The following is a 13,517-nucleotide window of genomic DNA, read 5'->3' as shown; positions in this document are numbered from 1 at the left end:
CTTCAACTCATCTACATACTTTCCTAAAAAACTGTAGTCCTCAGGCAGCAAACGGAAATTCAGACACAAAGGAGATCTCAGTCCACCAGTGTAGGATAGATGATCACTCGTAATTAGGTTATAAGATGGGTTTATTCGCATAAAAAGGAAGCACCACTAGTAACACATCCTGTGGCACCTGCCAGCATACATCAACTGACAAACTGTAAACATATGTTAAACGGCATGAAAATAGATCGTGCCATGACTACATTTAAATAAATATAAGGCGCGTGAAAGAGAGAACACGCGCGAGAGAAAGAGCACGTGAGGACACAACACACCTTCCTCCTTTATAAAACTAAATAGAAAGAATAAAAAAAAGGAAAAGAAAAAAAAACAAAATATATATATATACAAAATTGGAGAACAATTCATAAATTAATTATCAAATCTCTCTTTGACAAAAGTAATAAAATCAGACATCCACTTTGGTTTCCTTGTCGTTCTTTTCTGCAAAACAACATCATTGTTATCAACAGGCTTAGTGTATATATCATTGTTAACATTAAGTTGAATATTTACATTTGAATGAGAATTATCTTCTACATTAGTATAACTGGACGTTGAACCATTGTCTTCACAAATTGTATTTCCACATGAGTCATCATCTAAATAAGAATAATCTGAATGTTTTCGAGTAAAAGTCTTTTCATAAATTGCTTTATCAGCCTTAAGAATAGCAATCCTGTTAAGATTCCAAACTTTGTTATCAGATAATCTTACTGAATTCTTCAAAAGTTCAATGACCTCAAAAGGACCCATAAATAAACTTTCCCCTTTTTTGACTTTCCAAGGTTTCTTTACTTTGACCATCATACCAACCTCAACTTTCGGATAAATTTTAGAACCAAATTTCTTATCAAAGTACTTCTTATTAACACGGAGTATGAGCTAGATTTTCCTTAACTTTTTTTAAATCTACATTTGAAGAGGTTGACTTAACTAACCATGACGGATTTACTTTAGTTCTGGGAAGTCTTCCCTCATGATCTCAAAAGGAGAATATCCAGTCATGGAATTCATAGTGGTCCTATACATCCATACCTTCTTAAAAACTTCCACTTCCCACTTCTTGCCATCATTGCCAACTGATTGTATTGCACTCTTCAGAACTCTATTGAATCTTTCTATAACTCCATTTCCACTGGGATTATAAAGAGAAGTGGTGGAATGTATTATGCCCAGTCTAGTGAAGTAATCTTTAGTCTTGTTGGAATTAAATTGAACCCCATTGTCAGTTATGAGTCTTATCGGTAGACCCTCTTCAGTGAAAACTCTATCCAAAAAACATAAAACAGACTCAGTGTCTATTTTCTCAACAATCTTGATGGTAGGCCATTTTGAAAAAATTTCAATAGCTGCAATGATGTACTTTGAATCACAACCAATAGGACCCATAATGTCCATAGCGATAGTTTCCCATGGATTGTCAGGAATAACATGTTCACCCATATTTGGTTTGAGTGCAGTTAAAGACTTGTCAGAATTAGCACAAATAACGCAATTTCTGATTAAACGTTCAATAAATAAATCCATGCCTGGCCACCAAAATAACTTCTTGACTTGCTGTTTAGTCCTAATAATACCACTATGACCCTCATGACCTTGTAGAACTATGGTCTTTCTCACACCCTCTGGTGGAACAATGCGTTCACCTCTTCTAATGATATTATCAACATATGAAAGTTCAGATCTAACTTCCCAAAAACTCTTAAATTCTGAGTTGATATGTTTTCTATCAGGCCAAACACCAGTAATGCAATCTGCAACATCACTTAAAATCTCATCTTCCTCAAATTTCTTCTGCCACAAAGCTTGGTCAATAGAGATAGAACCTTCATCATGAATCATGGCAATCTGCAAATCATCCCACTCATTATGTAGATCCTCCTGAATAGGTAAAGGCATCCTAGACAAAAAATCAGCAGATACATTGTCTTTTCCTGGTACATATTGTATTTCATAAATAAAATCCTGCAAACGCATAGACATTCGTGCAATGCGAGCGGAAGCCCTCAACATACCTTCAGTTGTAAGCAAACGTACCAAAGGTTTTATGATCACTCCTCAATGTACATTCCTTACCCCAGACAAACACCCTGAAGTGTTCTAAAGCCCAAACACATGCTAAAGTTTCTCTCTCAATCGTGGAATATTTTTCTTCAGATGGAGTGAGGGCTCTGGAAGCATGTGCAATAACAACTTCTTTACTATCCTTTGTCTTTTGTGTAAAAACAGCACCTAGCCCTTTTGAACTGGCATCAGTGGTGATAATATTTCTTAAGGAAGGATCAAAGCAAGAAAGTGCAGAGGCAGAACATATAGTATCTTTTACATCATTAAATTCTTTTTCACATTCCTCTGACCACACAAAAGTAACTCTGTTCTTAATCAACTGTCTGATGTTAAATGTTCTACAAGAAAAATTAGGAACATATTTGGCATAAAATTCCACTAACCCTAAGAATGACCTAACATCATCTTTAGATTGGGGATGTGGTGCAGATTTAATGGCTTCCAAAAGTTCAGATTTAGGTTTGATTCCCTCCTCACACAACTCATGGCCTAGATAATTTATTGAATGAACACCGAATTTACATTCCTCATGTTTTATGGTGAGACCATGAAGATTAAGTGCACCCAAAACATTTTCTAAAGAAGAAATGTGTTTTTCCTTACTGTCACTGAACACCAATATGTCATCCTGAAAACAGACTGCATCTTTGCAATCCTTTAAAATGTCTTGCATAACCCTCTGAAAAATGGCAGCTGCTGACGCTAACCCAAAAGGCATTCTATTAAACCTAAAGCATCCAAATGGGGTGATAAATGCTGTGAGATCCCTACTCTTTGCCTCAAGTTCTATCTGATGGTAGGCAGCTGATAAATCTATGGTTCAAAAAAACTTTGACCCACCCACAGATGATAACAATTCAGAAATGCGAGGAAGAGGAAATTGATCCACAACAATATTGTTGTTAAGATGGCGAAGATCAATGCAGAGCCTAACTTTGCCATTGGTACGTCTGGCAACTACAATGGGAGAAACCCATTCCGATGACTCAATTCTCTCTATTATTCCCTCTTTGACTAATGCATCTAACTCATTCTTTACTTCATCACGAACAGCAAAAGGAATATTACGTGCCTTATGTATTTTAGGACATGCATTTTCTTTCAAGCGAATCTCACGTTTAAAACTGGATAGTTTTCCAATGTTCTTTTGAAAAACATTTGGAAATTTGTTTAACATCAAAGAAGAAATACCATTCTGCTCATCTACTAACATTACAGGATTAGGACTATTAGGATTCAGAATGATATCAAGTTTTCCCTGATCGAACCAGCTAAGAACTGAAGGATCTTTCTTAGAGATATAAAGTTTAGCAATGCATTTTCTATTTTTAAACCTGAAAACAAGTGTTCTAAATTCTAAAATATCTATTCTCCCTCCTGAGTATCCTTCAGGACTAATATCACTCTTCTCTAAATGACTACCTAATCTATTAACAAACAATTTTTTCCATACAGATTCACATACGATAGAATATGGTGAACCAGAGTCAGCATACATGTTAATTTTGACGCCCCCAATAACCATATCACATAGTGGTTTCTTCTTAATCATGGAACTGTCAACATTCAAAACAACTATATTGGACTCTTTAACGTTCAAAACGAATGAACAATTATTTGAATCATTAGAGAAAGCATCGTCCTCACTGTTATCACTTTGTTCAATGCATTTAACTTTTTGGTTAATCTTATTCCCCACACTTCTCTTGCATGCAGAGGTAAAGTGTCCCATCAGACCACAATTGGAACACTTTTGTTTTAAACCAGGACAATTTTTGTTGTTCGCTAAATGTGATTTGCTATTACATCTATAACATTTCAAAGTACGTTCTTCAGATTTACTTTTTGAGTCAAAGATCTTATTTTTCTGATGATAATCCTTATTCTTTTTTTCAGGCTTTGAATTAATCTTTGAGACGATTTCTTTACTAACAGAAATATCTTTACCCTTCACCTGTTGAGCACTCCTACAGGAAAGTTCAGCTTTTCTGACAATGGCTATTACAAAATCTAAATTCTCATCACCATTTATCCACAATCTTTCCTGTATAGTTTCATTACTAGAATGCATTACCACCTGATCTCTAATCAGATCTTCTTGTAAATTACCAAATTTACAATCTAAAGCTAAGGTTTTCAAAGCAGAAACAAAATTGTCTACAGATTCATCACTCAGTTGTTTTCTCTGGAAAAACTTGTATCTTGAAATACCTATACATACTTTTGGAGAACAATATTTATCAAAGTCATACAGAGCTCTGTCAAATACATTCATATCACCACCTGCTTGTGACACCGGCAATTAATTAAAAGCCTTCAAAGCTTCCGGTCCTAAACTGTGTAGAAAAATACCTTTTTTTTCCTGAGGTTTCATTTTGCCATTTGCATCTAAGGTGTCAATATAATTTAGGAAATAAGCTTTCCATTCAATCCAGGGCATGCATGGAGAACTACCTGCTGCCCAATAACTCTGAGGTGGGGAGAGAGTATAGCCTTGTGCACACATAATAGTGCAATGTGTAATATATATGTATACTCACTTTGTAATACTGTCAAGGGAAAGAAAGCTTAACACATTTATGGCGAAATAATAATTAAATGTTATTAAGTTAAATTCAGGTGGATAAGTGTAAAAATAGTTACAGTTCTCTTGACAAGTTCAGTCGACGAAGAAATTAATTTCTGTTAAAAAAAAATGGAAGCAGTTGAAAACAAACGATGTAGCCAATCAGCATTGAAAATAGCAGACATTCAATCCTTGTCTGTATAACAAATGAAAACCCTTTTTCCGTTTTCACTAAAGAAAATTATTCGAGCTCCAATGAAGTCATTCATTAGTTTCCACCAATCGATGCGGCAGAGTGATGTTTCCAAAAACGATCCAATCCTTTCTCTAGTCTTAAAGAGCGGCTACGGCGATCCAATCAAGGTTCATCACACGCAAAGGGCTGAAGGAAATGTGTGGAAAAGGAAACGCCGGTAAAACTCAAAGTTCTCGCTCAGAACAAAGAAAAAAGGAAAGGACGTATTCGAAGGAATAATCAGTAAGTTTAAGGATTTCCACTCAACTCCGGTAGTCTTAATGATCGTGGAGTTTAAAAAAAAAACAATGAAGACTTCGGTGCTCGTTAATCGGTGCTCGTTAAAGGACAAGTATTCATATTTTTTTTTTTAAACCAGTAAGTGCCTCCTTGAAGACGATGACGATCCCACCCTCGTCGCCAAATTGTAGGATAGATGATCACTCGTAATTAGGTTATAAGATGGGTTTATTCGCATAAAAAGGAAGCACCACTAGTAACACATCCTGTGGCACCTGTCAGCATACATCAACTGACAAACTGTAAACATATGTTAAACGGCATGAAAATAGATCGTGCCATGACTACATTTAAATAAATATAAGGCGCGTGAAAGAGAGAACACGCGCGAGTACGTGCGAGAGAAAGAGCACGTGAGGACACAACAACCAGTTCCCGGGTACAAGCAGAAAATTCACACAAATAAGAACCTTCTAAAATTTGGAATGCCTAAAACATTGCCGGTCATCTCAGGCTCACGCTCACATTGTTCTGTGTACGCCAGGTTTGGGCCTTCACAGGATCATAGAGTGGTGGTACCCATCCTGGATGGACCAGGAGTGTGTTCAATCAGTTCCTTGAACTCCGACCCTTAAAAGGGTGGCCCATTATTTGTCTTGATCTTTTCTGACATGCTGAATAGTGCAAAAACCTTCTCTAGCACTGGTGCGACATTGGTGAACGTTGTCGTGTCAACTACGTCGATGATTGGGTACTTTGAATAGCTGTTCACTAGAATGACAGTGACTTTCACATCTGGGAAGCTCCCAAAGTCCAAGCTTACCTTGGACCAAGGGGCGAGCAGGGCTCTTTCGTTAGGATGGGTGCCAGGCCTTCCTGGGAGCTGGTGACTTGGCACGCGGGGCATTGTCACACCAAGTCGTCCGATGTAGCTTTGAAGTGTGGGAACCACAATTTCTCCCGCATGTGTGACTTTGTCTCCGCTGTGCCTTGATGCCCGCCACGGGCTAGTGTCATCATTCTGTATTGGTGACCCTGCAGTATGAGACCATCTTAGGTGGTACTGAGTTTGTCGCACACCCTTAACAGTTCGGTAAGTCTCTCTTTCTCAGAACCATGCCAGTCAATGGTGACCTGCGGGAAGCCCTGCCACGAGGCTTTCTGCAGGGCACCTTCATCAGCACTGCTTCATCATTTAATTTGCTTCCTCAATTTCACGCAGGCGGAGTGCTTTTGGGCAGGCTACTTGGGTTATCATGTGGACGTAGTCTTCTGTCGCCGGGAAGCAGTAATCACTTCCTCTGTGACTTGGGGCGGATGGCATGAGAGGAAGTCCGCTGAGTTTTTGGACCCCCGCGGATAGACCACTTCCATGTGGTGGTGGTGTAGATGGATGGCCCTGTGTTCAATTTGTGGCGGTGGGTGAGGTGCCATACCTTAAAACAACAGGACAAGTGGTTGGTGATCAGTGTCCACTCAAAAGGGCCTTCCGCAGAGGCACAAGTATAACTGTCCGCATGCCCATTTGATGGCTAGGGCTTCCCTTTCAATTTGGGAATACTATGCTTTAGCCTGTGTAAGCGCTTTTCTGACGAACGCCAACAGTACCCACCTCCCTGGTTTCACTTCTTGGGTGAGCACAGCTACTAGGCCTACAAAGCTCTCATCGACTAGCGGCTCAGTCTTTTTCTTTGGGTTAAAGTAGACCATTGTCATCTTGTTCAGGAGGGCTGTCTTTATCTTTTGGAATGCTTCTTTTTTACCGCATGTGCAAGGGGCATCAACCTTGGTTAGGGCTCTCAGAGGCAAAGTGATTGGTGCTAGATTAGGGATGAATCTGCCACAGTATGTGGTCATGCCTAAGAAGCTGCGCATTTCTGATGTGGTGGCTAGTGCCTAGGTTTGTTTGATTGCTTGGGATTTGCGGGGGTTCAACTTACACACCTTCCCGATTTAAGATATATCTGGTGAATTCTATGAACGTTTGAAAACACAAGCACTTCTCTTTGTGCAGAGTGATGCTGTGTTCCCAGAAGAGTGGCTCGTAGGTGTTTGTGGTGGTACTCAGCAGTTGCGGAAAAGATCAGGATGTCATTGCGTACATTCATGAAGCCTTAGAGCCCTGACAGGGTCTTTTAGAAGGCACCTTGGAATACTTCAACGGCTGAAGAGATGACGAAGTTTCATCTTCCGTAGCCCAAGGTGCTTGGAGAATATTGTTATGTACCTGCTTTCTTCTGAGAGGAGCAGTTGGTGGTATTCAGTGTTCAGATCTTGCATCGAGAACCACCGTGATCCATTTAGATCTGCAATAATGCTGTGCATTGTGGACATGATGTGCCTCTCCCGTTTTATGGCGTGATTTGGGAGGCGCATGTTGATGCATATCCTTATTTATCCTGGTTGCTTTGCTTATTCGGCAATCACCATGTGGGACACCCAGGGCGTTGGCCCGGATTCCTTCTCGATTACACCTTAGCTTTCGAGCTTGTCAAGTTTTTGTTCGACTAGTAGCCTCAGGTGGAATGGCACGTCGATGGCGTTGGGCCACAGGCTTGACAGTAGTCAATGTGTAGTTTGACTGGTGGGGCTTTCAGGCACCCTAGGCCACTGAATAGTTCGGGAATATTTAGCATTTCATCAACCTGGTATGCTTTTACGTTCTTTGCAACTGACACAAACCCTACGTCTTCTGCAGGGTGGCTTCCTAGCAGTGTGTCAGCTTCTTTATCGACCAAGTGTAATGTTATTGGGATCTCTTGGTAGTTTGAGCGCATGCTCACAGTCACGCGTCCCTTTAGGGATAGCAGGGACTGCCTCCCGTGTGTGAATATTTTGGCATTGGATGGAGATAGTGCTGGTTCGGGCTCCAAGCGTTAGTACTGCTGGATGCCCATCACGTTCACCAATGCACCAGTGTTAACGAGGGCTTCGACTTCTGATCCAGCAATTTCTACCACACATGTGGGTTACTGCCTTCTGTGTCCTTTTAGGTCATTAGTGAACAAGATGAGGCAGACTTCATCCTCCGGTGACGATTCTTCAAAGCATTGTCTGCATCGTTGAGGATATTTGGCAGCTCCCTGGGGTTCTGGATCATTCAGGGACAGCTTACTGCTCTCATGGGGGCTCGCCTCCCTCTGGCACCTCTCCCTCGGAGTCCTCCTCAGCACACTGTTGCAAAGTGATTAACTTTGCTGCTGTGTAAGCATGTGCATCCTTTTGTCGAGAAGTAGTTTACGGTATGTTCTTTGTAACCTCAATACTTGCAGCGAAACCCTGTTGGGTGAGCAGGTGTCCAGGGACTGTTCCACTTCCCTGTAGTGTATATTGCACCAGCCCGTTCCAATTTCACAGCAGGTGTCTTCTCAAATTCTGGATTATAGCAATGTCCATTTCGGTTGCTCTCGTAGCCAAACAAACCATGGGACTTCACCATGATGAGGATGTCATCTTGGCTGATGTTCGTTTACCTCAGGATGAGGCCTGCGAGTATCTTTTCGACGCCCTTAGATGATCTGTGCCCTTATTTCCTTTGGCTGGTCATCTGCTGTGCACGTGCTGCCTAGCTCGCACAGGCTTGCGTAAAAGGTGCCTCTGGACTCTCCTTCTTGTTGCCAGGATTGGGGGAGTTTGGAGAGTTTGAAGTCCAGGTTCAGTTGTGGACCGAAATGTGCGTTGAGGGCTCCCACTGTTGCATCATAGTCGTTTGCAGCGCCGGTATTGGGGAGGTGCTGGAACAGCTTATAGATTTCATCACCTGTATAATGGAGTAGAAGGGAGCGATTTACCGTTCCGTCATTCCCTCATGTGTCAATGTAGCAGTTATCCAGCTTCCCTACACATGTTTTCCAGCCAGACGATGACTGTTGTAAGATCAGCTAGCTCAATGAATGGTTACAACACACCTACTAGAGAGTGTTGTGGGGTAACGGTCTTTGTGGTTGCGCTTGTGCGGGTATTGTATTTGGGTCATCAGCCATGGCTGAGTATTGATATCAGGTACTCACTCGCCTCACTGAGCGCAGGGACCTGCTGGGTTCGAGTCCGTTGGCTTATTACGCCGTTGGGCATGTTGCATCTGGTCTTTTATGTGGTGGCTCTTGTGCTGTCCTTCACTCTCTCTTTTGTACTTTGTGTATCGCTCCCTTTTTTGTTGTAAGGTATTTCTGCCTTTTTTTCTTTTTTTTTCGGGGCCCAAGGCAAACCAGGTAGTGCAGCGATTAGGAAGCGTGGCAGTGGCGCCACAGAGGCAACTGATCTCAGGTGTGTAATGAACCTGCAGGATGTAGCCAGAACGTAATCGTGGCAGGGGCACACATGGAAGGACCCTCGTCGCTAGTGTGGCAGGGTGACGCCGGGTAGCACCTGTCTGGCAGTGTGCTCTCGCTGACACCAATGAATAAAATACAGACACAGGTTGCTGGTATGGGTGAAAGAACCATGTGCGGTCTAGGACCCCTTTATTTTAGTAGGACCCCTTTATTTTATAGCCTCTGGCCACAAGATGTAAAAGGTGCACATCTGGGGCAGTGTGCTACCGTGGGTCTCGGATGGCTCACTACACTTACCAATCACATACTTTTACAAAAACAAGCACTTGTTTACACGCTTTTACTTCATCCCTCTCTGCACGGAGATTATCTCTTCAACCTCTAAGAGGGCTTTTGCAGTCCTCTCATGGTGCAAGTTCGCACTTTTACTTTTTTTCCAATGAATATGTTGGACTTGGAAGCCTGCTATGTCAACTAAGTAGGTCTAAGGAATATAGGTCAGGTTGGATACAGGGGGGGGATGAACTATGTAGGGGATAGGAAGGATGTCTAGACTGTGGAGACATCACACTGGGCTCCACATGAAAGTCCCTCGGTGTTTGATGCTGCTGGTACGGCGGATCTAAGTCTACACCAAAACCTTCCGTGGAGGTTAATATTATATTGCACAATTTATAAAGCGCGTCATAGGGCGCAAAGCACTGAGACTGGTGAGGAATTTGTGGAGGTATGGAAAGAACGTGGTGGAGTTCTATACTCAAACAGATAATATGCAACCAATTAGAGCAGTAACTGCCAGTGAGTACGTGTCACTCATCAATATGTCGCTCATTAAAACGGTTACACGTTAGCATATCTCAAACGAGAAAATGTGACACACAAACTCGTCAGCGTCAAAATGTGTCCTCGCCCATTCAAATACCTCATCACTGCACTCTCCCTATGCAGACACGTTATGCTGCCTGAATCCCCAGCACTAGCCTCCTTATTTTCTCTCCCCCTCGCCAGGCCGTATTATTTCTCACCTGTATCACCGGGCGCCTCTATTATTTACCAACTACTGCTCCAGACAGATTCCTGCCGCTCGGCTCCTCTAACCACTCGCTGAAGTCCTTCAGCCAATCACTGCCAACGGTCTGCACGTCACGAATACTCTCCGTTCTATTTCCATGGACGCGCATTGACGGGTATAGGGTGCTTCCGCATGCGTCACTAGGTAGAACACGTGATGCTTAAAAAGACAGTGGATATGATCCTGCTGGCACTTTTAACGGAGTGGGCGCGGCTTTTTGTAGGCGTGCGATTGTTATTGCTTTGGTGCCACGAGACTGCGACCGAAAGAAGAAAAGGACCAATGCCTAAGAGGAGCTTAGAGCGAGAGCCTGTCATGTAACGAGGATGGCCATCTTGGCCGTGAACGGCTTTTGATAAATTCAGTAGTTTATGCATTGAATTCAGATATAAAAAAATCAAATGTATTGTTATCTCACAGATAAAGACAGAAATATTTTGAATATATAGAATAGCTAACGTACTTCTTGCACAGTACATGATATATTTATATTTGCGAGTTCATATTAAAGCGGTCTTATGTGCTTTGATATATATGTAACTTCTTTCAAAATAAAGTGACAAAATAGAAACGCGGTCTCATCACGCGATCTTGATGTTTGCCAAAGTTACCAGCAGCCGTTGTGCTTTTAAGGTATCGACTGCTAGCTCACTATGGTACGCATGTGAAGTTCGTGCTCGCATATAAAGGCAGTGGTCTCTCATTCCCTAGCATTTTTCTATTCGTTTCTCGTAATCCCAGGTGGACTCTTCTATCAGTTAACATTCTCTAGAACTTGCTGTTGTTCCTTTAGCAGTCTGCCAAGTCCTCCTCTACAGCGGCTACCCACGTCTCTGGAATCCTGCTATGTATACTTGTCCATGGAGGATTCTTGATTCTACTGAATATTGGTAACTCTCTTTAAATTTAAGAGTCGGCACAAGGAGTCTCTGGCATTCATAGGCAACCTCTTATGGTTTTTATGGCTCCACAAACTCTTTGGTACTGCCACTCGCTGAAATATTCTACCGGATACCTGGAGTGTTTGGAAGTCTTAAATCGTCCTAGGCTGTGTCTTGCAGCACATGTAGTCTACAATAGTATCTGGCAGCCTTGGTCTCCGTATTGTCAGTACGCTTGCTAGCAGATTTGAGTCGTATCAGGACGCCCCTGTTCTGGTAGATGCCGGGAGCCACCAGTAATCTCTGGATACTCTTTGTAAAAAAGCCTCCAATTGAAGAAGCCATGAAGATTAACCAGGATACACTGCTGCAGGGACATCTAGCCACATTAGTGCCATACAGTCCGGAGCACGTACCCAGGTAAGCATGAAAAGTTTAGTCCCACATGGTTAACTTACTGGAGGTAGAGGTGGGTAGCTAGTGCAAGTCATAAGGTTGACACTATAGGCTGATTATTGTTCATGGGGTAGAGCAATGATTTTGGTAATATTATTTTTGTTTTTGCCAGTGTTCTTTAAAATGAAGGTCCTAGAATGTCAGTGAGGTGGAATGCTTGTTTGCAGTGGGACTGGTTGTTTTAATTTGGCTATAATATATGGAACTCTCTAGTTCCTCTATACAATCTAGTTTCTTTATAATAGGCAACCTATTACTCATCTATTCGCCTATTATAAACAAGCAGTGGCATTGCCAATAGGTCTCGCCTTTTTGATATGTATAAGTGTTTAGCCATGCAGCACATTATCCTGGGTGCTACAGCATCTACTGGTGGCGTCACAGTGCTGTGCAGTGCAACCACCTGTTGCTGCCAACTCTCCAAGTGCTAGCAGGAAGCATAAGAAAACCCCTCGTGCACAGGCTCTTAGACCACATACATGCTAACATTTTACAAGTGGAAAGTGGGAAATGTTGCTAAAATATTAAGGGGAATGCATCCCTCTCTGATGTACATTGATTCAGAGCCAATTTCAGGTGGGGTACAGATTAAATAAAGCCATTTTAGCTTAAACATCGTGTGTTTCCTGCTTGAATTGGGTCTGTTGACATGTGTGCCCATTGCATGCATGCACATGCATGAACCCACCCCAGCTCTGCATCAGGTTCCAAACCTGTTGAGCAAACCTTCCTGTTTATAAGAAAAAAAGACGTCTCCAAGTTGAAGATTTACCATAAGCAGCGAGGTAGGTGAACAAAACAACAACTCACACCGTAGGGGCCTTGACATTTTTTGTTGGTGAGTAAGAGAAGCAATGCTGGTGTAGATCAATATAAGCACGAGAAATTAGTTCGCTGCCTCAGACCCCCATCTCAGCTCCTCCTCGCACTTCCACTCCTGCACTCTAACTGAAACTTCCAATGCATAGAAAACACCACTTTTCAGAACACTGCAGAACTGCAATGAAAAATAGTGGAGACCCTTGGCAGTGCACATTGTATAAACAGGGAACAAAAGGGAGGAAAGGGTTAAGGGTGGGTGTGCTGAGAGGGTGACTCAATTAGGAAAATGTAGATTAATGCCCAAAAAATGCTTATCTTGGAGACTAGATGTGGCATAACATCTACAGCTACCGACCTTGGAACTGGGAAACAGGGTTTGAGCCTCGGCATAGGCTCTCCATGTGCCTTAAAAAAAAACGGTACAAAAGGGGTGGTGATGGACGGAGCATCTCAACCAATCAAACATATCACACCCAGTCAACAGATCTGGGTTTAATCCATCACCGTTCTTTAGCCCACTCTGCCACCCCAGTTCAGACATGGCCATATGCAAAGCAGTCTGACCCTGTGCCTCATGGGAACAGTCTAGCCCGAACTGCCAAGCCATGCCCTCCCTGGACCGGGAACAAAAGAGAGGAAAGGGTTAAGGGTGGTTGTGCTGAGAGGGTGACTCAATTAGGAAAATGTAGATTAATGCCCAAAAATGCTGATCTTGGAGACTGGATGTGGCATAACATCTACAGCTACCGACCTTGGAACTGGGAAACAGGGTTTGAGCCTCGGCATAGGCTCTCCATGTGCCTTAAAAAAAAAAAAACAACACAAGAGCTGCGAGGAGAGGGCGGAAAGAAAA

General features: G+C 42.3%; 2 protein-coding genes across 3 annotated transcripts in view; one reads left to right on the top strand and one right to left on the bottom strand.

Annotated features, from left to right (window-relative positions):
• Positions 1-10,650, bottom strand: part of SLC38A12 (solute carrier family 38 member 12) — a 598,547-nt gene extending 587,897 nt beyond the window's left edge. Inside the window, exon 1 of the mRNA XM_078654475.1 lies at positions 10,459-10,650. The gene's annotated coding sequence lies outside the window, so the exon portion shown is untranslated. The remainder of the gene's footprint in view (positions 1-10,458) is intronic.
• A 215-nt stretch (positions 10,651-10,865) lies between these two features.
• NAT9 (N-acetyltransferase 9) overlaps positions 10,866-13,517 on the top strand; it is a 125,426-nt gene continuing 122,774 nt past the window's right edge. Inside the window, exon 1 of one of the 2 annotated variants that reach the window (XM_078654473.1) lies at positions 10,866-11,806. In XM_078654473.1, coding sequence (XP_078510599.1) covers positions 11,667-11,806 — 140 coding nt within the window. In that variant the 5' untranslated portion in view covers positions 10,866-11,666. The remainder of the gene's footprint in view (positions 11,807-13,517) is intronic. The other variant, XM_078654474.1, reaches the window with a different exon arrangement.

This window comes from Lissotriton helveticus, chromosome 7 (genome assembly GCF_964261635.1).
Source record: "Lissotriton helveticus chromosome 7, aLisHel1.1, whole genome shotgun sequence".
Lineage (NCBI taxonomy): Eukaryota > Metazoa > Chordata > Amphibia > Caudata > Salamandridae > Lissotriton > Lissotriton helveticus.
This window is presented reverse-complemented; position numbering and strand designations above follow the sequence as displayed.